The sequence below is a fragment of the Macaca fascicularis genome, chromosome 10, assembly GCF_037993035.2.
Source record: "Macaca fascicularis isolate 582-1 chromosome 10, T2T-MFA8v1.1".
Classification (NCBI taxonomy): Eukaryota; Metazoa; Chordata; class Mammalia; order Primates; family Cercopithecidae; genus Macaca; species Macaca fascicularis.
Window position 1 is genome coordinate 10,248,139 of NC_088384.1, and position 20,923 is coordinate 10,269,061.

At 56.0% G+C, this 20,923-nt stretch overlaps 1 protein-coding gene and 2 long non-coding RNA genes across 13 annotated transcripts in view; 2 read left to right on the plus strand and 1 right to left on the minus strand.

Moving 5' to 3' along the window:
* Positions 1-638: 638 nt before the first annotated feature.
* LOC102147165 (uncharacterized) lies at positions 639-3,338 on the plus strand. 2 transcript variants are annotated; one of them, XR_010578187.2, is made up of 3 exons: positions 639-872; positions 1,845-2,009; positions 2,891-3,338. It is a non-coding gene; the product is annotated as an uncharacterized lncRNA (long non-coding RNA). The 2 variants fall into 2 exon arrangements; XR_012418700.1 differs by lacking the exon at positions 2,891-3,338 and having other exon boundaries at positions 639-840; positions 1,845-1,982.
* Positions 3,339-4,744: 1,406 nt separating this feature from the next.
* Positions 4,745-20,923, minus strand: part of ZC3H7B (zinc finger CCCH-type containing 7B) — a 62,038-nt gene continuing 45,859 nt past the window's right edge. For 5 of the 10 annotated variants that reach the window (XM_045363547.3, XM_045363548.3, XM_045363546.3 and 2 more), the window contains 10 exons: positions 18,960-19,165; positions 16,999-17,099; positions 15,896-16,077; positions 13,465-13,550; positions 9,285-9,418; positions 9,025-9,130; positions 8,825-8,933; positions 8,408-8,541; positions 8,029-8,192; positions 4,745-7,660 (listed from right to left, as the gene is read on the minus strand). In XM_045363547.3, coding sequence (XP_045219482.1) covers positions 7,405-7,660; positions 8,029-8,192; positions 8,408-8,541; positions 8,825-8,933; positions 9,025-9,130; positions 9,285-9,418; positions 13,465-13,550; positions 15,896-16,077; positions 16,999-17,099; positions 18,960-19,165 — 1,478 coding nt within the window. In that variant the 3' untranslated portion in view covers positions 4,745-7,404. Of the gene's footprint in view, positions 7,661-8,028; positions 8,193-8,407; positions 8,542-8,824; positions 8,934-9,024; positions 9,131-9,284; positions 9,419-13,464; positions 13,551-15,895; positions 16,078-16,998; positions 17,100-18,500; positions 18,632-18,959; positions 19,166-20,923 lie in introns of those variants that run through there. The other 5 variants (XM_074003670.1, XM_074003669.1, XM_074003671.1 and 2 more) reach the window with 3 other exon arrangements.
* Positions 9,459-11,930, plus strand: LOC123567186 (uncharacterized). The gene is made up of 4 exons (XR_012418701.1): positions 9,459-9,592; positions 9,764-9,855; positions 10,330-11,103; positions 11,798-11,930. It is a non-coding gene; the product is annotated as an uncharacterized lncRNA (long non-coding RNA).

Sequence of the window (20,923 nt, forward strand, 5' to 3'; positions counted from 1 at the left end):
ACAGGGTTTCTCCATGTTGGTCAGGCTGGTCTCGAACTCCTGACCTCATGTAATCCACCCACTTCAGCCTCCCAAAGTGTTGGGATTACAGGTGTGAGCCATTGCGCTGGCCTCTGCAGGCTCCTTTTAATGTGCAAATGTCCTAAGCCTCTGAGACCATGAATGAGTGCTTATCACATACCTGGCACCAGCCTAAACCCCACGAGGAATTCAAAGTTTAATAACATACCCAGCCAGGCAACTCCCTATCCTTAGAGAACTTTCACACCACTGGGAGTCCATATTGGCAGCCCCCAGTCGGCACTCACAGTGTCCAGCTGGCAGCATCCCCTAGGTCAGACAGGGACCACACCAGTGGGTTGCTGGGCCAGGCAGCCAGGGAGGCAAGAGGTAGTGGGAAGGGAAGGCCATATACATACCTAGAGACCTTTGGATGGGGGCCACATGCCGGGAGTATTGGGATTGTCTGCCCTTCTTGGACTTCCTAGCTCAGGTGTCTGATGTCCACTGCAGATGGTCTGAGGTCTGTTGGTGTCCTTATCAATGCCACTGAGCCCAGCCCATGCCCTGTGCTTGAGTTTTCATCAACTGTATTTACCCCTAGTTCACTAGGAATGTGGTGTTCTTTGTGCCTACAGCTATGTCTCTGCAGGGGAGCTGTAATGCCAGACAGGAGTCCGGAGTCAGAGTCACAGTGGCCCCATAAGAACATCTAACGCCTTGTGCAGCTGAGAGGCCGGGCTGAGGGAGAACTTTATCAAGAATACGTTCTCGGCCGGGTGCGGTGGCTCACGCTTGTAATCCCAGCACTTTGGGAGGCCGAGACAGGCGGATCACGAGGTCAGGAGCTCGAGACCATCCTGGCTAACACGGTGAAACCCCGTCTCTACTAAAAATACATTAAAAAAAAAATGAGCCGGGCGTGGTGGCGGGCGCCTGTAGTCCCAGCTACACGGGAGGCTGAGGCAGGAGAATGGTGTGAACCCGGGAAGCAGAGCTTGCAGTGAGTGGAGATCGCGCCACTGCACTCCAGCCTGGGTGACAAAGCAAGACTCCGTCTCAAAAAAAAAAAAAAAACAAAAACCAAGAATACGTTCTCAGCCAGGCACAGTGGCTCACTCCTGTAATCCCAGCACTTTGGGAGGCCGAGGTGCGCAGATCACCTGAGGTCAGGAATTCTTGACCAGCCTGGCCAACATGGAGAAACCCTGTCTCTACCAAAAACACAAAAATTAGCTTAGTGTGGTGGCACGTGCCTGTAATCCCAGCTACTTGGGAGGCTGAGGCAGGAGAATCACTTGAAGCTGGGAGGCAGAGCTTGCAGTGAGCCGAGATCACACCACTGCACTCCAGCGTGGGCGACAAGAGCAAGACTGTCTCAAAAAATTTAAAAAAAAAGAATATGTTCCCTGTGCCTCGTCCCCTCCTTGACCAGCAGCGCATATTCACTTCTAGGTCCAAAACGAAGGTGCCAGAAGAGGCTGGCATAATCTTACTGATCATCAATTGAGCAGGTCCAGTGGCTCTGGCTGCGTTTTCCTGAGGACCGGGGGATATTTCCCAGGGAGGCTGCAAAGGGCTTCCAGGTGTGGGGATAGATGGATGCAGTTCTTTGCAGAACTGTTAAGGGCTTTCTCTGGAAAGGTTCAGAGCTGAGGCAGCTGGTGCACTGTGTTGGTCGTGTTCACTGAGGCCCCTCCTCACAGACTTACTGATCATGACTTACTGCAGCCTCAACCTCCTGGGCTCAAGCCAACCTTCCACCTCAGCCTCCCAAGTAGCTAGGACCACAGGTGTGGACCACCATGCCCAGCTAATTTTACATTTTTTTTTTTTTTTTGTAGAAGACCAGACATAGGCCTGCGTTCAGTAACTGGGAGCTGCTGAAGCCAGCTCTGACTCATCGATAGGACGAATACCAGCTACTGACCATAAATATCCAGGTGACACGGGTGCATGGAACTGCACATGTGAAGTAAAAATTAAGAGAGAAAGAAAGATGCAGAACAGTAAGTGACATGGATTACAATGATGAATCTTTTTAAAGCTTCAATTCCAGTTTCACCTCCTCCAGGAAGTCCTTCCTGGCTCCTGAGCCTGGATGAGGTACCTCCCCTGGTACCCTGAGTGTCTCCCCCCTGTCACCCAGATCACATCATTCTACAGTCTTCTGTTAAGTCGGTCTCTTTTAGCACTGACTGAATTGAAGGGGAAGCAGTTTCTTAAGTAATCTTGTATTTCCTGGATCTGGGATGGACTGGGTGCTCAGTTGATGTTTACCAATCTGAGTCACATGAGGACCAGAAGATAATTTAAGGGAATTGACAAGAATTTACAAATTTATTCCACTAGGTGTGTTGAAGTCCTGCTTTTTTTTTTTTTTTTTTTAAGACAGAGTCTCACTCTGTCACTCAGGCTGGAGTGCAATGGCATGGTCTCAGCTCACTGCAACCTCTGCCTCCTGGGTTCAAGTGGTTCTCCCACGTCAGCCTCTCGAGTAGCTGGAACTACAGGCGTGTGCCACCACACCCAGCTAATTTTTGTATTTTTAGTGGAGACGAGGTTTCACTATGTTGGCCAGGCTGGTCTGGAACTCCTGATCTCGTGATCCACCCACCTCGGCCTCCCAAAGTGCTGGGATTATAAGCATGAGCCACCGCGCCTGGCCTCTGCTTGTCTTACTCTAATTGTTCCTTTATTTTATTTATTTTTTTGAGACAGGATCTTGCTCTGTCTCCCACGCTGGGAGACAGTGCTGTGATCATGACTTACTGCAGCCTCAACCTCCTGGGCTCAGGCCAACCTTCCACTTCAGCCTCCCAAGTAGCTAGGACCACAGGTGTGGACCACCATGCCCAGCTAATTTTACATTTTATTTTTTTTTTTGTAGAGATACAGTTTTACTGTTGCTCAGGCTGGTCTCAAGCTCCTGGCCTCAAGTGATCCTTCTGCCTTGATCTCCCAAGGCAGGATTACAGGAGTGAGTCACCCAGGGAAGGTCTTGATGCAGGCACACGAGCTCTGCAGCCTAAAGATGAGTCTGTATTTTTCTTCTGGGAACTCTGCTTTGCCACGGCACTTTGGTTTTTCACAGTGTATCCAGAAGTGCTGTGAATTCCAGAATGTCAGGGCTGAAGGGACATTTGCCGATACCCAGTTCCCAGTGGTTCTCGATCTTTTTTCTGCCTCCTTCCTGAGAGTCTTTGGAACCTTCGCTGAAACTCTCTGGGCTATAAACATGGACAGCAAACTTCCAGGGCTGCTGTGAGGGGCGGATGTACTGTCTGCACAGTACCTGCTGCAAACAAGATGCTCAATAAAGCTGGCTGCTTTTGTTCCTCGCGCCATCATTTATCAAACATCTGAGCATCTACTGCATACCTGGCCCAATGTCTTCAGGCAATTCTCTGGTCCCGAACCTCTGTCTGTCCACTCCACACTGCAGTTTAAAGCTGCCTGGGAAGCCGGGCATGGTGGCTCATGCCTGTAATCCCAGCACTTTGGGAGGCCAAGGCGACAGGTGGATCACTTGAGGTCAGGAGTTCAAGACCAGCCTGGCCAACATGATGAAACCCTGTCTCTACCAAAAATACAAAAATTAGCTGGGCATGGTAGTGGGCGCCTGTGGTCCCAACTACTCAAGAGGCTAGGTAGGAGAATCACTTGAACCCTGGAGGCGGAGGTTGCAGTGAGCCGAGGTCATGCCACTGCACTCCAGCCTGGGTGACAGTGAGACTCTGTCTCAAAAAAAAAAGGGAAAAAAAAAGCTGTCTGGGGAGAGCTTGCTCTTGGACATGAGCAGTACCTCCCTACGAGGCCCCCGCTATCACCTGCAGCCATGCACGATCCAAAAGATTTGACGAAGTACCTCCCACCCCAGCAGACTGAGTCCCTGAGAACTCCAGATCTAATATATCAGCTCCTTTTATTTATTTATTTTTGAGATGGAGTCTTACTCTGTCACCCAGGCTGGAATGCAGTGGTCCTATCTCAGCTCACTGCAACCTCTGCCTCCCAAATTCAAGCAATTCTCTGGCCTCAGCCTCCCAAGTAGCTGGGATTACAGGCGTGCGCCACCACGCCCGGCTAATTTTTGTATTTTTTAGTAGAGAGGGGTTTTCACCATGTTGGCCAGACTGGTCTCAAACTCCTGACCTCAGGTGATCTGCTCCCAAAGTGCTGGGATTACAGGCATAAGTCACCGTGCCGGGCCCCCCGCCAGCTCCTTTTAAAGATGAGGAAACTGGACCCATGTGACTTCCGTCTCCTTTGGGTTCACAGGAGCCAGGGTTGTGGTCGGGACCATAGGCATGGCCCCCGCCTTCCTGGAAGAGCCGCCTCCAGAAAGGGCAGAGGCGGGCCCTGGAGCCCAGCTGGGCACACTGCAGCATAAGTGTAGGGAAGTGTGGGCACCACTGGCAGCCCCACGTGGAAGGCTGAAAGCAGGCAAGCTGCGGATGAGCCAGGGAAGGGTGGCAAGTGGCAGCATGTCGTTGCCAGTGAGATGCTGCCGGAGCCGGGGTCAGCTGGCCTCCGTGTATACACAGGGCCACAGACCTGCCCCTCACCCCGGGGAATGCTTAGCGTTCCTCAGAGTAGCTAGCACGGGCCAGGACTGTCCCATGAGGACAGAGCAGCTAAGGCCCCTGGATATAAGTGCCAGGTGGGGAGGAACAGGAGCGACACCTCGGGGACAGAGGTCAAAGTGCACAAGTTTATTTTCTAGAACAAAGGCTAAAAGAAGCAAGTTTCTTTCATTTTATTTTAAGAAGGACAAAAATTGTTATTAAAACATCTACATTATTATCAAGATACTAGACCTTATGAATATTTAATATTAAAGTGTGGTATTCTTAAATTTTTAATACACAGACATTTTAAAGGACCATTAAATTGATGGCTGCCCAGCTGAGAAATGCAGCATCCCTCCCCACCCACCCCGCCCCCATGCTTGCCATGCCACCTTGTCCCTGCCTGCCGGGGAACACAGGTCCCAGACTCAGCCCTCTGAGCCTCCCAGCCAGGGGCCCTAGGAGGCTCACAACAGCAATAGTTACCCTCATCATTAAAAGGGCCTTCTTGTCCCTCCTCCCCATCATACTCTGCCTCCCACCCTCTCTTCCTTACCCTGTGGGGGCTCCAGCTCTGGCCAGGCCAGGGAGCCCCAGATCCCAAGGGTCCCTGGACAGATCACAGGCTGAAGATGAAAACTCTGGACTTGAATCCTGTTCCTTTCAGCGGGGAGACAAACACAAATCACCTCCTTTCCCTGAGCACTCCCACTCTCCGCAATCGATGGGGCTGGTCTGGGACGCTAGCAGAGCTGGGCCTGGGGAGGGTGGCTCCTGCCCCTGGCTGCCCGAATCACCTCTGAGCCATAGCTCCAGTCCCTGTCACCTTGCAAATGGCCCGATGGCCCCTGAAACCCTCCTAATCACACAAGGATGGCTGCATTTTCTGGCCAAATTCTTTATCTTTAGCCCTCATAAAAGTGACTCCTTGGATACCACACACATATATAATATTATATAGAGCGATATATTTAATACCTGTGTATATATGCATCACGGGGGCGACATATATACACACTAGAAACAAGGCTGGTGACAACAGACTGCAACACCACGGATCAGGGAAAACAAGTATCATCGACATCACGGCCACACACAGCCACAGCCCCCACCTTGGGTGTGGTCTCCCCTCCTCTACAGCCACACCACCAGCACCCAAACTGTGCAGTGCTGGCCTGCTGGGGGCAGGGGGTGGGGCAGGGAAGAGGAAAGAGTGCATGCCACAATTATCAGGAAAGGTTGGGCAGTGGCGGTGGGAGGAACAGTGGCCCCTTCAGCCCTGGGCAGCCCATCACTGCGTCAGCGAGCGCTGGCAATCCTTGCTTGAGAAGAGTGGGGTGGTCCCTTCTCTCCTTCTCACCCCCCTACAGCCTAATCCCTGGTTCCTTCCGGGGCTGCCCCACTCCTGTGCCAATGGTGTGGGGCATTCTGGAATGTCTCGGGAACCAGGGGAGGGTGGATCTGCCCGTGGAGGGTGGGGTGGAGAGGAGGGGGGTGCACACAGACATGTCAGACGAGAGGGACGAGGGAGGCCTTGGTGAGTGGGGGCAGGGGCTGCGGGTCCGCTGGAGTCCCAGACAGCTGGTAGGGCCAGGGATTAGGGAGGGGCTAGGACAGACGGTTATAAATGTATGTCTGGGTCTAGAGGAGAGGACATACTGGGTCCCCAAGAAAGAGGGGCCGTGTCCCATCCTGGAGTGGCCCATGGTGCCCGGGGTCAAGCCTCCCTTTTCTCCATATTCTCCAGACCCTCACCCTTCCCACCTCCCACACAGATCCTGAGCTCATGGTGTCCTGCCCTCTGCCACCTTTCCCAGAGTGCATGTCGGGAGGCAACCTCTGCTGCTGCACCCAAAGAGACCATCCTTGGGAGGGGGCAGTCCCTTCATGGGGTGCTCACATGGCCAGCCCTCCTCTGGGCCTCCCTTCCCCAGCCCCCAGGCAGCGCTGCCTGGGACCCCAGCTGCACACCGATTCAGAGACCGTCACATCCCTGCTGAGGGGACCGTGGGCTTGGCCAATAATTGGCCCTGAGTCTTTTGAGCCCTGTTTTCATCCCAGCTCTGCCTTGTGCTGGGACCCTGGGCGGACCACTCCTCCCTTCTAGGCCTCAGTTTTCCTCTCTGCAAAATGGGGTTTGGGCTGGATCATCTCTGAAGGCTCTGAGGACCTACAGTCTATTTTCACTGGCCCACGAGGGAGTAGGGTTCAGGTGGTGGCATCAGAGAAAGGCCGGGAACTCCTTAAGCTCCAAAGATCCTCCAGCCCCGCTCCTCCCAGCCTTCCCGAGGGGAAGCTGAAAGCTGAGGCCCCAGAGGGTAAGTGACCAGTACAGTGTTCCCAGCTCCATCCTGGGGCTACATTTTAAAGCTAATGGGGCCTCCGCCCTCTGTTGTGTCCTGATTTGCCCCCAGGGGGAGGGGGTGGGATGAGGACCGGCCAGGGCGAAGGACGCTCCTGCTGCAGATTCAAGTGGGGACCCCAGGCTCCCCAGCCCTGAGCTTTGGGCCCCCATTAGGAGCAGACATAAGTTAAAGCTGGAGGCTGAAGCTGGAGGGGTCAGCCAGGCCCCTCCCTCCTCAACCAGGAGAGCCATGGGGTGGGGGAAGGGCTGCCCAGGTTTCAGCGGGGCCTCCGGGGGCTGCAGCATGTGCGCCTGGGTACGCACACCGGGGCGGAGGTGGGGAGAAGATGGACGGGGCCTTAGGGGGCTGGGGGCTGCCTGATGAGGGCGGCCCCCCACCCCCGCTGGCCTGCCCTGACCCTTCTATCAGGCCTTCTGGCCCCACCCCACCCCTGACCCCAGGACTTCGCCCATGGCCAACACCTGGCCCTACTCCCCGGTGGTGGTGGCGGCAGCAGCAGCAGCAGGGGCTTCTGGGGTGGCACCGGCAGGGTCCCCATCCTCTTGCAGCAGGAAGTTGTATTTGCCAAAGTCGTCATCCCGTGGGCACAGGAGCATGTCCTTGCGAGCCTTGGCCAGCTTCTGCTTCAGCACCTCGCGCCGATCCAGCCACTCGTTGAGCTCCTCCTGTCCATGGGCGCAGCGGCACTTGTCCCCATCTGGGCAGGCTTTGCCCTTCTGGAGCCTGTGGGTGGCAGGAGGCTCACTACCCGAGCTCTGTGCCCTTCCCACCCCGGGCTGTCAGTCTGAGGCCAGCCACTTGACCTCCCCGAAGACAAGCCTCTCCCTGGGCAGCTGGGTCCCAGCTCAGGGAGAACCTGGGTGTCTTGACCCCCTCTGGGATCTGCCCCACAGCTGCAAATTAGAGGTCTGGATAGGTCTGAGCCCAAACCTCCAATCCACCCTTCCCCACCACCCCCAAGACTGCAGTCACAGCCAAGCCTCACCACCCTCTGCACACCACCTCCAGGCCAAGACGAGCCAGAGCTGGCCACAGACTCCATCTCCTCGGGCCACCCCATGTCCCACCAGGCCCTGCTCTCCCAGGAGCACCTGTCGCAGAGCCGGAACTCGCCCATGGGGAAGCGGAAGGCCCAGCCGCTGGCGTCACTGTCGGACGTGAAGACCTTCTCCTTGTGCTTCTCAGACTGGATGTGCTGCTGCCACTGCTTCTTGCTGTTGCTGTTCTTGCCGCAGAGCCAGCAGTGGTAGCCCATCTGGGGGCACAGCCATCGTGGGTGCCTGCTCCCCCACACCTCTGCCCGGACCACCTCCCTCGAGAGGCTGAGCGCTGGCCAGCTGGGCCTTCCAGGCTGCCCCTCCCAGGTGAGGCTCAGACCACAGCCCCGAGCACAGCCCCGAGCACAGCCCCGAGCACAGCCCAAACCACAGCCCCGAGCACAGCCCCGAGCATGCAGGGCAGGGGCATTACCATGATGTCTGCGTAGTCTGTGGGCATCTGGATCTGCTTCTCCCCTTCCCGAGAACTGATGGGGGTCCCTTCCCCAGGCTTCCCTGGGTTGTGTTTTTTCAGCCACATGTCATAGGTCTGCTGCATGTCCAGGACTGGGCAGGGGCAGGGAGACAGGGCACCTGCTGAGGGGCTTCTCCATCCGTTCTGCCCCATGGTCCCCACTTGATTTGGGAGCCATGAGCATCCCAAGTCCTGCTGATGGGCTGCTTGGCTTCAGGGCCTGGCCTCAGACAGGGCCCGGCCTAGGGTTGGCGGAGAAGGGCCCAGGCAGCAAAAGGGGGTGCAGCAGACGCTCTTGGGCCCGCTGGTGAGTTGAGACTTTCAGCACCGAAGAGACACCGGGGGAGGGCCCGCCCACCCCGTCTGCCCACTCACTCTTGTTCTCCTTCATGAAGGTCCACATGTCCCTCTCCTCCGGGCTGTGTGCGAAGGAGCAGTTCCCCACATATTGGCACTTGCGGCCGTTCTGTGCATGGATGCAGAGCTGCGGGGTGGGCATGGGGAGAGCCTCTGAGTCCCGCTGGAAAGCATCGCTGCCTCCTCGGGGCCCCCCAGCCCCCCGTCCCAGCACTCACATCGTATTGCTGTGGGAAGTTGCGAATGGACGGCAGGGGCCTCACTGACACCCACTTCCTCTTGGCCTTGGACATCACCAGAAGGACCCGCCGCTCCTTGGTCCAGCTGCAGGACAGAGCAGGGTTGGGGAGAGGTCAGGGCACAGCCTGCGTGCTGTGTGACCTCTGTGGAGAGCCCTGGCCTCTCTCAGTTGGCCTCCACACCTGTGGTGGTCGGGTGGCCCCATCCCACCTGAGCCCCCACCTGGCATCCCACTCACCAGTGCCGGGCCTTGGCACTGCAGTACTTGAGGTCCTTGTCAGGCTCCACCACCTGCCCGTTCCTCCAGCACTGGCCACATACAAACTTCATTTGCAGGTCAAAGGTGCTGGGCCCATGTGTCCTCGGGGCACCCTGTCGGGGGATGGGGAGGGGGGTTGGTGAAGCTGCAGGCACCAGGCCTGAGGCCCTGGGTCTTCACACAGGTAGCCTCCTGGAGAGCCGTGGAATAAGCTGGTCTGCTCCAGGGTCTTCCTGGCAGGCAGTGACCTCCCAACGGCAGGCCCAAGGGCTTCTCAGGGGAGCCAGGTCTGGAACGGGGCTCCCCTTTCCACCCTCTGTGGCTGGTCCCTGCCTCGTCCAACTCCCTGGGAGGCCTGCTGGGTGGAAGCTGCATTTCCCAGGGCAAAGCTCCGTTCTGCTACACTCCCTGCCTTTGCACAGGCTGTTCTCACTGCCCTTCCTCCATTCTTCATCCAGCCTGTTCTAGAAATTCCTTCAAAACTCAGCTCAAGCGCATCTCCTGTGGGAAGCCGGCCCTGGAGCTCTCCTAAGCTGCAGCTGTCCATTCGGTGAGCTCCCACAGTCTCTAAACTGCTCCTGTTGACCGACTCACCCGACTATGAGTGCCGAACCTGTAGAGTGGGGGGTCCGGGAGATGGGAAGCCACCCCGGTGGGGGTGGGGTGGTGGTGGCAGGAGTCAGCCTTAGGCGGTGGGACAGGCATCTGGGTGGCCCTGGTCTCTGGCCCTCCCTCCAGGGCAAGGCCTTGCTGGTCTCTAAGGCCCCACCTACCACGTTCCTTCTCTGCCCTATGTCCCAGCCTTTGGCCTGCTCTTCTGCACCCCTGGGACAGGGCTGAGAGCCAGAGGTGGGAAAAGTGCTCGCTCCGCCTTGTCTCCTGCCACCTCGAACCCCCTCAGCTGGCTACACTGGCCAGCCTGCCGCTCTGTGAATGCACCAGCTGTCCCTCCTCCCTCGTGTAACCTTGAGCCTCCCGGTCTTCCCAGGATCCTTGGGTGCAGGGTCACCCCTTGCTCTTCCAGGCTGCTGGGCGTGATCCTCCTGCCACAGGAACTCCCCCGCAGGAGCTGTGGCCTACTCCCCTGTGTCCCCAGCACTGCCCTGCCCATGGCCTGCCCTGGAGCAGGAAGGAGCTGTCCTCATTGCTGACTGACCCCTGGCCTGGCGCTGGACAGCTCGCGGGCTGCTCAGCCCCAGGATAACACACGTATGACCCCGGTAATAAGGTGAGGTCAAGCCTTTATGAGTGGGACGGCCTGCACTAGAGCAGGCAAGAAGTGGACCCATGTGGCTACTGATTTCTGGGTGTTCCCCTCGATTCTCACAAGAAGCGTGACAGGAAGGCATTATTACCATTTCCCAGGCGGGATAAAGGGGGCACCGAGGGTATGGTGGCTTAGCCATGGCACTAATGACAGCCACTGCAGTCCTGAGCTCTTCCCTCAAAGCCAGACCCCGTGCCCATGTTCATGACTGCATAGTCTCACCAGCTCTTGCCATAGCAAGTGGCAAGAGGGGTCTCACTATGTTGCCCAGGCTCATCTCAAACTCCCGGCCTCAAGGGATCCTTCTGCCACAGCCTCCTGCGTAGCTGGGCTGCATGTGCACTACCACACCCAGCTAGTGTTCTCTCTTTGAAAGGTGCCATCAGCCCCTCACTGCTTCCCTGCCAGCTCCTGGCCAGAAGGAAAAAGAAACAGACGGGGAGGGGAAAAGAGGACTGCACGGGAGACTGATGGAGGGCAGCAGGGACCAGGAAGAGGGGAGAAAAAGAGAAGAGGACCAGGAACAAAGAGGTCAGGGAGCAAGGGAATGCTCGAGGTGGTGGGCAGCCCTGCCAGCCAGCCTGGCCCAGGGACCCCCAGGCAGCCTGCCCTGCTCCCTGTCACACCCTGGTCAGCCTCCTGAGTGGTCCAGGGGCCCAGCCTTCCCCCAAGTTAATCAGCGGGTGGCCTCACGTGGATGAAAGGGTCAGTGCTCACGTGTGGATGGCATGGAGGCTTCATCTCACACTTACTGTCTCCTGGGCGCTGGGCCCAGCCCTCTGAGCCCCAGGGCCCTCCACTGTCATCTACGTTACAGTGATCCCACCACCTGGGGACGATGTGAGCACAGGGCAGCTTAGGTTGGCTCCTGTGAGCCTCACACCCACCCCAGGAGATGGGAGGGTCAGGGTTCTGATCCCCATCTGGGAGTGATGGATGAGAATGCTGAAGGTGGAGAGGGAGAAGAGTGAGCCCCGGACAGGATGTCAGAGAACCTGGGAATTGCCCCACTCAGTGTGCCCCTGGGCAAGTCACTAACAATCTCTCAGCCTCAGCTTCTCTATCTGCAAATGCCACAATCCCATGGCTCCCATCTTCAGGACCATGGCGAAGATCAGGAGGGATGGGAGGGGATACCACAATCAGTGGTGTCAGCCTGAGCAGTACTGGGATATTTACAAGGTCTCGGCGTATTTCTCCTGAAGTCTTTTTTTTTTTTTTTCAGATGGAGTCTCGCTCTGTCACCCAGGTTAGAGTGCAGCGGCGTGATCTCGGCTCACTGCCAGCTCCACCTCCCAGGTTCGTGCCATTCTCTTGCCTCAGCCTCCAGAGTAGCTGGGACTACAGGTACCCGCCACCACGCCCCGCTAATTTTTTGTACTTTTAGTAGAGATGGGGTTTCACCGTGTTAGCCAGGATGGTCTTGATCTCTTGACCTTGTGATCCGCCCGCCTCGGCCTCCCAAAGTGCTGGGATTATAGGTGTGAGCCACCGCGTCCGGCCCCTTTTTTTTCATTTTTTTTTGAGACACAGTCTCACTCTGTCACCCAGGCTGGAGGTCAATGGCACAATTTCAACTCACTGCAACCTCTGCCTCCTTGGTTCAAGCAATTCTCCTGCCTCAGCCTCCCAAGTAGCTGGGATTACAGGCGCGCACCAACACGCCCGGCTAATTTTTTGTATTTTTAGTACAGATGGGATTTCACTACTTTGGACACGCTGGTCTCGAACTCCTGACCTCGTAATCCGCCCGCCTCAGCCTCCCAAAGGCTGGTGGGATTACAGGTGTGAGCCACTGCGCCTGGCCTCCGAAGACATTTATTTATTTATTTATTTATTTATTTAATTTATTTTATTTATTTATTTTTTTTGAGACGGAGTCTCGCTCTGCCGCCCGGGCTGGAGTGCAGTGGCCGGATCTCAGCTCACTGCAAGCTCCGCCTCCCGGGTTTTCGCCATTCTTCTGCCTCAGCCTCCCGAGTAGCTGGGACTACAGGTGCCCGCCACCTCGCCCGGCTATTTTTTTGTATTTTTTTTAGTAGAGACAGGGTTTCACTGTGTTAGCCAGGATGGTCTCGATCTCCTGACCTCGTGATCCGCCCGACCCGGCCTCCCAAAGTGCTGGGATTACAGGCTTGAGCCACCGCGCCCGGCCCGAAGACATTTATTAATTACAAATTATAGAAATGATCCCTGAAAATACAGTCTTACTTACAAAGAGGAAAGCTCTAATTTTACAATAGAGAATGTTTACAATGGAGGCACCTTGAATCAAGTTACAGAAGTTTAATTAGATTGTCACCAGTGAAGGGACACACTGAGATGATGCATCCCCTGATGTGTGAGCTGAGAACACGACATCAGCTCTGTGGAATGAGGAAACTCACACGAGCCCAGAGGGATGGACCTTTTACAAAACATCTGGCTCTTCAAAAATGTCAATGTGACACAAGGCAAAGACTAAAGAACTGTTTCTTCATTAAGGGAGACGAAAAAGAGACACAACAAGGCTCATGCCTGTAATCGTTGCACTTGGGGAGGCCAAGGTGGGAGGATTGCTTGAGCCCAGGAGTTTCAGATAAGCCTGGGCAAGATGGCAAGCCCCACATCCCCAGCCCCATGGTCTTAAAAAATAGACAAATCAGCCGGGTGTGGTGGTGCATGCCTGTAATCCCAGCTACTCAGGAGGCTGTGGCAGGAGGATCACCAGAAGGTCGAGGCTGTAGTGAGCCATGATCATATCACTGCACTCCGGGCTGGGTGACAGAGCAAGACCCTGTCTCAAAATAAATAAAATAAAATGAGACACCAACAGCTGAATGTGGTACATTACCCTGGATTTGGGGACAATTCACAAAATCTGAATAATGGCATAGTATCAGAAGGCCTTACCATGCTGCTGCTGGCCTTCCCCGCGTGCGCCTCCATCTGCTGCCAGTACTTCTTAGACTCCTGAACGATGTCTTCATGAGTCATGCCTGGGGAGGGTGGGGGCAGACACAGGCATCTTTCAAGGTGCTCAGCAAGGAGGGAGGCGGGGGGTCCACGAGGTGCCAGGGCCCCCCGAGGCTCAACTGGAGGAGCCCTATTCCCAGTTAGCCCAGTCACAGTAAGATGTGGGGTGCAAAGGAATCACTGTCCATCTGCAAAATGGGAACGAAGACCTTCTCAAGCCTCACTGGGAGTGAAAGAATTAAATGCAGCCAAGAGTGGGAAAACGCAGTAGAAGGATATTGGCTCTGTACTGTGGTGGGGAGTCCCCTGCTCCCATGCCATGCCAGTGACCCTGTCTCCTGGGCCGGTGACTCAGCACCCTTCCCTGACCCCCATCTCCCTCAGTGGGGCTGCAAGCCTAGTGCCTGCTTGGCAGCCCCTGGCCTCCCTGGCACTTAGGGCTCCATGCCTGCCCAGCCTGGCTCACCAGCTTGCCATGGTACCTTGGCTTTTTACTGCCAGTCCCCAAAGGGCAAATACCCCAGCCTGGTGGCATGGACCCCCCAGTCTGTCTCCCCACCAGCCTCAGACTGTTGCCACTGAGCCCGACCTTGGAGATCCAGCTCCCAGCTCTTCCATGAGCCTGCCCTCTTCCCAACGCTCTCCATCTTTCTCACGTCTTTCCCACAACGGATGTGGCCTCCCACCTTGACCTATGGCCCCTGCTCCACGACAGCCAATCATCATCGGTGTTTACTTGGGGCAAGACGCTGCACTTGACATCCAGTTTCTTGCTGATGATCCACAAGTATGTATCTACAGGCCAGACCTTTCCTGTGAACTTCAGACCCCCACATCCGCTGCCTCCAACATCTCCACGTGAAGTCCACCAGGCAGCTCAGACTTCCCACATTCCACATTGAGCCTGAGCCGCTCCTCTTACAGCCTTCTCCCTCTTAGAACATAGTAGCCCCCTTCTTCTTGTTGCTCTGATCTTGGAGTCGACCTTGACACTCTCCTTTGTCTCATACTTCATATCTGGTCCATCAACAAATCTTGCTGGCTCCACCCTCAAAATACACCCAGAATCGAACTGCTTCTCCCACCTCCCACATCACCACCCTGGCCTGAACCACCCTCCCCGATCTCCCGGCTTCTGCCCTTGCTCCTCGGTCTCTACCCAGCAGCCAGAGCGACTTTTGCAAAGTACTGATCAGATCATACAACTCCACCCACTTAAAACCCTCCTCCAGACACTGTAAATCATATTTAGAACAATCCCAATTGTTCCTGTTTAAGGCCTAGAGACTCCTATATGCTCAGGCCTCTCCAACCTCTCAGGCTTCATTCCGCCTCTACTGACTAAGCTGCTCCACCCCCAGGGAAAATCCTTTCTGTGTGGAGCTTGCTTCTGCCTCAGAGCCTCAGTCTGGTCTCTCTTCCTGGAATGCACTCCCTGCACTTCCCTGGTCAAAAGTCGCCTCCTCCGAGAGGCCTTCCCAGCCACCTTACCCAAAACACTCCCATCCCCATGTCTGTCTCCGTCCCATTGCTCAGCTTTATCTTCCTCATAATGCTGAGGCATACCTGAAATTCTACCACTGCATTTCCTCAACTCTAAGCAGACGCTGAGTACCATATTCTATACCCCCGCCCCACAAAATGCTGCTAATTAAATGATGACAGGCAGTGGGGGTAAATGTGCATCCTAGAACAGATGGAATACAGGGTTTAGTCACCTGTTTCTATATTGTCTGTCTGGCCTCCAATTATAAATGTAGGTTCTCTGAAACTGAGGGCCTCGACTAGACCATGGCTGAATGCCCTGACAAGAGAAGGTGCTCAGTGAATCCCGGATGGGTGAGTGGGAGAACACCTTCTAGTCCCGGCAGCAGCTCTGCGAGGTAGAGGTGGGCTCCCCGTTTCCCAGATGAGCACTGGAGGCTCAGTGAGGAGCAGGGACTTGCTGGCGACCCCCAAGGGAGCAAGCAGAGGCATCGCTGCAGGAGCCCAGGTGACTCCCTCCCCTCTCCGTGCTCCCTGGACGGTGCCTGCGAGGGGAAAAACCCAGATCTCCGAGCCTGGAAGTGTCCTGAGAGCAGAGCTTCTCTCCTCTGTGGTGCCTGGGACTCACCAGCTCCTCCAGAGAGCCCACCCCGCAGCCACCTCCCCTGAACCCTCCCGAAGTCCCCTCCAGCAACCAGGGGGCCCTGGCCTGTAACCCCCAGTCAGTCCTGCGCTCCCTTCACGTGCACCGCCTGCCCCTCACCTGAGTCACCCGCCCTCCACCTTCACCGCCTGCCCCTCACCTGAGTCACCCGCCCTCCACCTGCACCGCCTGCCCCTCACCTGAGACACCCGCCCTCCACCTTCACCGCCTGCCCCTCACCTGAGTACTGCTGCAGCAGCCAGACCTTGAGCTCAATGAAGCTGTGGGCGAAGTGGCAGCTGTCCTCCCGCAGGCAGCCGTAGCGCACCTCGTGGCGGCACACGTCGAACTGGAAGTGCTCCTGGAACTGGCGGATCTTGGAGTACTTGAGGGAGGTGGAGCGGACGATGTGCACCAGGCACCTAGCGGGCAGGTGGGAGGGGCACGATGCAGTCCGCAGCCCCTCTGACCTTCTCTCCTGGTAGGGCCACCTTCCCAGTGCCAGGCTCTCCCTGGGCACCCCCTGATCTATGTACCAAGTCCAGGCCATGGATGACACAGGAGGGCAGAAACGGGGCTCCTATGCTCAGGCATCCCTGGGCCTGGGTCCCAGCGCTGCTTTACTTCTGTCCCTCCCCTCAGGATTCAAAGCTGGAGCTGCCAGCAAGCAGAGGACACCACCCTCAGGTTTCCAACTTGATTCTACAGGGCTGGTCCTGCACCCTGAGGAACACTAACCAAGCATGTCCTCCGGGCCAGGAGTCTTAATTACCCTCACTGCAGCCTCAGGAGCCTAGAGCATCGTCAACTTTACAGATGAGGAAACCCAGGCTTGGATGTAAGACAGGACTGGCCCAGGAATTGGACCCAGGTCTGTCTGACTGCAGGGTCTGGGCTCCATATGCACACTGAGGCAGAACCAAGGGGAACAAGAGGAAGAAAGGGGTGGCGCCAGACCTCACCCAGGCCTCCCCTCACTGCCTGATGCTGATGTCCTGACATTGGAGGGTGCTGGGCTAGAGTCAGAGACGGGGCCCCCTGCTCGCTGTCAGCTGAGTAAGCTACTTCCAAGCCTCAGCTTTTTCTTCTGTTCAACAGGGCCAGTAATTCCTCCTCATAGGACTACTAAGATAATTAATACACCCAAGACAATGCTTGGAATATAGTAGATGTTCGATAAATGTGATTCGCATCCTTTCCAGGTGGAGGCTGGATTTGATTCCCAAATTCTGCTCCTTTCCTTGAACCCTAGGTCCACTCTTTCAGTTCAGTCTTTCCTCAGCCATCTGAGCTGACTCTCCAGTAGCCCCCAGGCCCCAGCCTGGGCTGAGCGTCCCACTCACTTGTTGTTGTAGAAGCTGTGCTTGGCAGCCAGGTTGGAGCAGACAGACGGAGAGTCCTTGGTGCCTTTGCTGATGATCCGGGGTTTACTGTCAAAGCAGATCTGCCCAGGGAGGGGAAGGGCTGGGACCTGGCATGGCCACCTGAGAAGGGGGTGAGCTGGGATCCCGCATAGCTACCTGGGGAAGGACAGCTGGGTCCCTGCAAGCCTTGCCCTGGGTCAGAGGAGCGAGGAAGGGAATCCCTGGGGCTGTGGCCTTGTCTCTCTGGTTCCAGCTCACAGGTGACCTGGGCCTTGGCTCCCTTCCTCGCCCTCCTCCCTCTCTCTGATCCCACCACTCCCAATGCCTGGGGCAGGGGGTTACTTCACGTCAAAAAAATATATATAAAAAGGAATGGCAAGTGCTTTATGAACTATAGGCGATCACCTGGCTATGAACTATGATTCCCAGGCCAATGCTCCCCGTAGGGGGTTGGCACAAGTCCCGACCTCAAAGAGTTGGGGGAAGGGCTGGTAGTGCCAGGGATGAGGGTTGGACTGAGCCACAGCAAACCCTGCCAGCAACCCGGACCTGGAGCCCTTGCTCTGCGGACACAGACGTGCCACTGCCCCTGCCCTCAACATGCTATGACTGGGTGGGGAGGCAGGGGCCAAGTTCACTCCGGAGGCCAAGTGGGGTTTTCAGGGACAGCTTTGGGGAGAGAATTAACAGCAGCTCAGTGGCGCTGCTGGGATCACAGTGCAGCTGAGAGGCTCCAAGCCCAGAAACACAGGACAGTGCCCTGTGGGGAGGGCACAGCCAGCTATAGGCAGGAAGTGCAATGGCCACTGAAGCCAGCAGGGCCGAGGGAAGGCATGTGGGGGAGGCCTGAGATGTGGGGCCGTGGACACGGCACTTGGAATCGCTGAGCAGTGCCAAATACATCATACCCACAACAAGGGATGAAGGGGAAGCCCTGGACAGGCCCTCAACCTGCCTGTGTCCTGGGGGCCTGGCTGTGGGGACCACTAGCGGCAGCTGGTGCTGGGAGGTGGGCATGACTCCAGGGGCAGAATGCCTGGGTTTGAAGTTCAGTTCTGCACGGCACTGTCCATGTGGCTGAGGGCAGCTCCTCGCTACCCTGAATCTCAGCCTCAACATCTGTAAAATGGGGATATCTGCCTGCCAGCACTGCCGTGACAATGGAAATGACTTCTTTTTTTTTCTTGAATAGGGTCTCACTCTGTCACCCAGGTTGGAGTGCAGTGGCTTGATCTTGGCTCACTGTAGCCTCTACCTCCTGGACTCAAGCAATCCTCCCACCTTAGCCTCCTGAGGAACTGGGACCAGAGGCGCATGCCACCAAGCCCAGATAATTTTTAACTTTTTTATAAGATGGAGTCTCAAGTGTAGTTGCGTGATCTTGGCTCACTGCAACCTTTGCCTCCCAGGTTCAAGTGATTCTCCTGCTTCAGCCTCCCAACTAGCTGGGACTACAGGCATGCACCACAACGCCCAGCTAATTTTTGTATTTTTAGTAGAGACAGGGTTTCACCATGTTGGCCAGGCTGGTCTCAAACTCCTGACCTCAATTGATCTGCCCGCCTCAGCCTCCCAAAGTGCTGGGATTACAGGCGTGCGCCGCTGCACCAGGCTGGGAATGAGAAACAGAAACAACCACATGCCAAGCCTGGCCTGTGACCGGCTGTCAGGAAAGAGCAGGCGTTAAGAGTTATGATTTTTCTTTCCAGCCTCAGTTTCTGCCTCTGCAAAATGAGGGGGCTGGATCAGATTTGGCCTCTAGCCAGACAGGATCCTAGGGCCCTGACTTACTGACCCTCCAGGACCTACTGGTTCTAAAGCCAGGCCTCCACAGCCTACTGGTTCCAGGGCTGACCTCCTATGGTGGTCCGTGCCAGGGAGCATCCCCGGCCCTGTCTGTGCCATGGCCTATGGGGTGGCAGTGGGTGGGCGGGCGGTACCTCGCAGAGGAAGGTGAAGATGCCCTGGTGCTCCTTCAGGAGCTTGGCGATGGTGAGGCTGCCACGCTTAACACCCCCCAGCGGGTCGAAGAGCAGGTCGCGGTTGAGGGTGCCCTTCCGCTCCTCGGTCCACACGTCGATCTCCTCCTGATGGTAGGCGAAGGTGCAGTTATCCCCGTACTTACAGTCCTGCTTGTTAATCATGTCTGTAAAGAGGCAACAGGACACACGTTCCGCCAGGCGGGGACAGAAGCCCGCAGCACCCTCGCCACCCTGCTGCGGCCTGCGGGCTCTAGCCCCATGAGCCAGGCAGGGCTTGGCTCCACCCCAACACAGGTGACGCAGCGGCTGCTGCACCCCCGGCCAGGACTTGGCAGAGCTGGAAAATCCTTTCCAAATACCAGACCCCCTTCTGTACCCCAACACAGGTGACGCAGCGGCTGCTGCACCCCCTGCTGCCAGGACTTGGCAGAGCTGGAAATTCCTTTCCAAACACCAGGCCCCGTTCTGCACTCCACACCTGCAGAGTACAGTAATCACTCCTGCCCCGTTCTGCACTCCACACCTGCAGAGTACAGTAATCACTCCTGCCCCACTCACCCCACAGGACTGCTTTTGAAGAAGTAGACAAGTCTCTAAATAAATATAAGGGATTTGGTTTTTGTTTTTTTTTTTTTTTGAGATGGAGTTTCGCTCTTGTTGCCCAGGCTGAGTGCAATGGCATGATCTTGGCTCACCGCAACCTCCACCTCCCGGGTTCAGGTGATTCTCCTGCCTCAGCCTCCGAGTAGCTGGGATTACAGGCACGTACCACCATGCCCGGCTAATTTTGTATTTTTAATAGAGACAGAGTTTCTCCATGTTGGTCAGGCTGGTCTCAAACTCCTGACCTCAGGTGATCCGCCCATCTCAGCCTCCCAAAGTGCTGGGATTACAGGCGTGAGCCACTGTGCCTGGCAAATACAAGGGATTTAAAAACAATTATTCACCAGGAAAATAACATGGCATGGTGAAGAGCATGTACTCTGGCGTCAGACAGAATTGGGCTAGGATTCCGCATTACTCCCCAAGCCTCAGCTGTCTTTGCCATGAATGGAGGAGAATGGGTTGTTGGAATCAAGTGAGATAATACATAAAGCTGGTGGGGGTGCTGGGCACAGTGGCTCATGCCTGTAATCCTAGGACTTTGGGAGGCTGAGACAGGAGAATTGCTTGAGGCAAGGAGTTCAAGACCAGCCTAGGCAACAAATTAAGACCCCATCTCTTTTTTTTTTTTTTTTTTTTTGAGACGGAGTCTCGCTCTGTCGCCCAGGCTGGAGTGCAGTGGCCGGATCTCAGCTCACTGCAAGCTCCACCTCCCGGGTTTACGCCATTCTCCTGCCTCAGCCTCCCAAGTAGCTGGGACTACAGGCGCCCGCCACCTCGCCCGGCTAGTTTTTTGTATTTTTTAGTAGAGATGGGGTTTCACCATGTTAGCCAGGATGGTCTCGATCTCCTGACCTCGTGATCCACCCGTCTCGGCCTCCCAAAGTGCTGGGATTACAGGCTTGAGCCACCGCACCCGGCCAAAGATCCCATCTCTACAAAACAATTAAAAATTAAAGAATAAGCTGGGTGTGGTGGCATGTGCCTGCAGTCTCAGCTACTCAGGAGGTTGAGGTGAGAAGAGACTTAAGCCCAGGAGGTTGAAGCTGCAGTGAGGTATAATAGCACCACTCACTTTAGCCGGAGCAACAGAGCAAGACCCTGTCTCATAAAACAAAAACAAAACAAAACAAAATTTCCGGGGGCTGGGCCATCTGGAGAGAGGAAAGGTGGCTCAGAACCTGGAGATCTGCCATTTCCTGGGGGTGGGACCTGTTTTTCTTTCTCCTCCTCCCACTCTAAGTCTGCCTTGTCTCATCCCTCTGCCAGGCTCTTGGCGTACAGGACAAACAGGCCACAGACCTGGAGGAGTGGGGCAG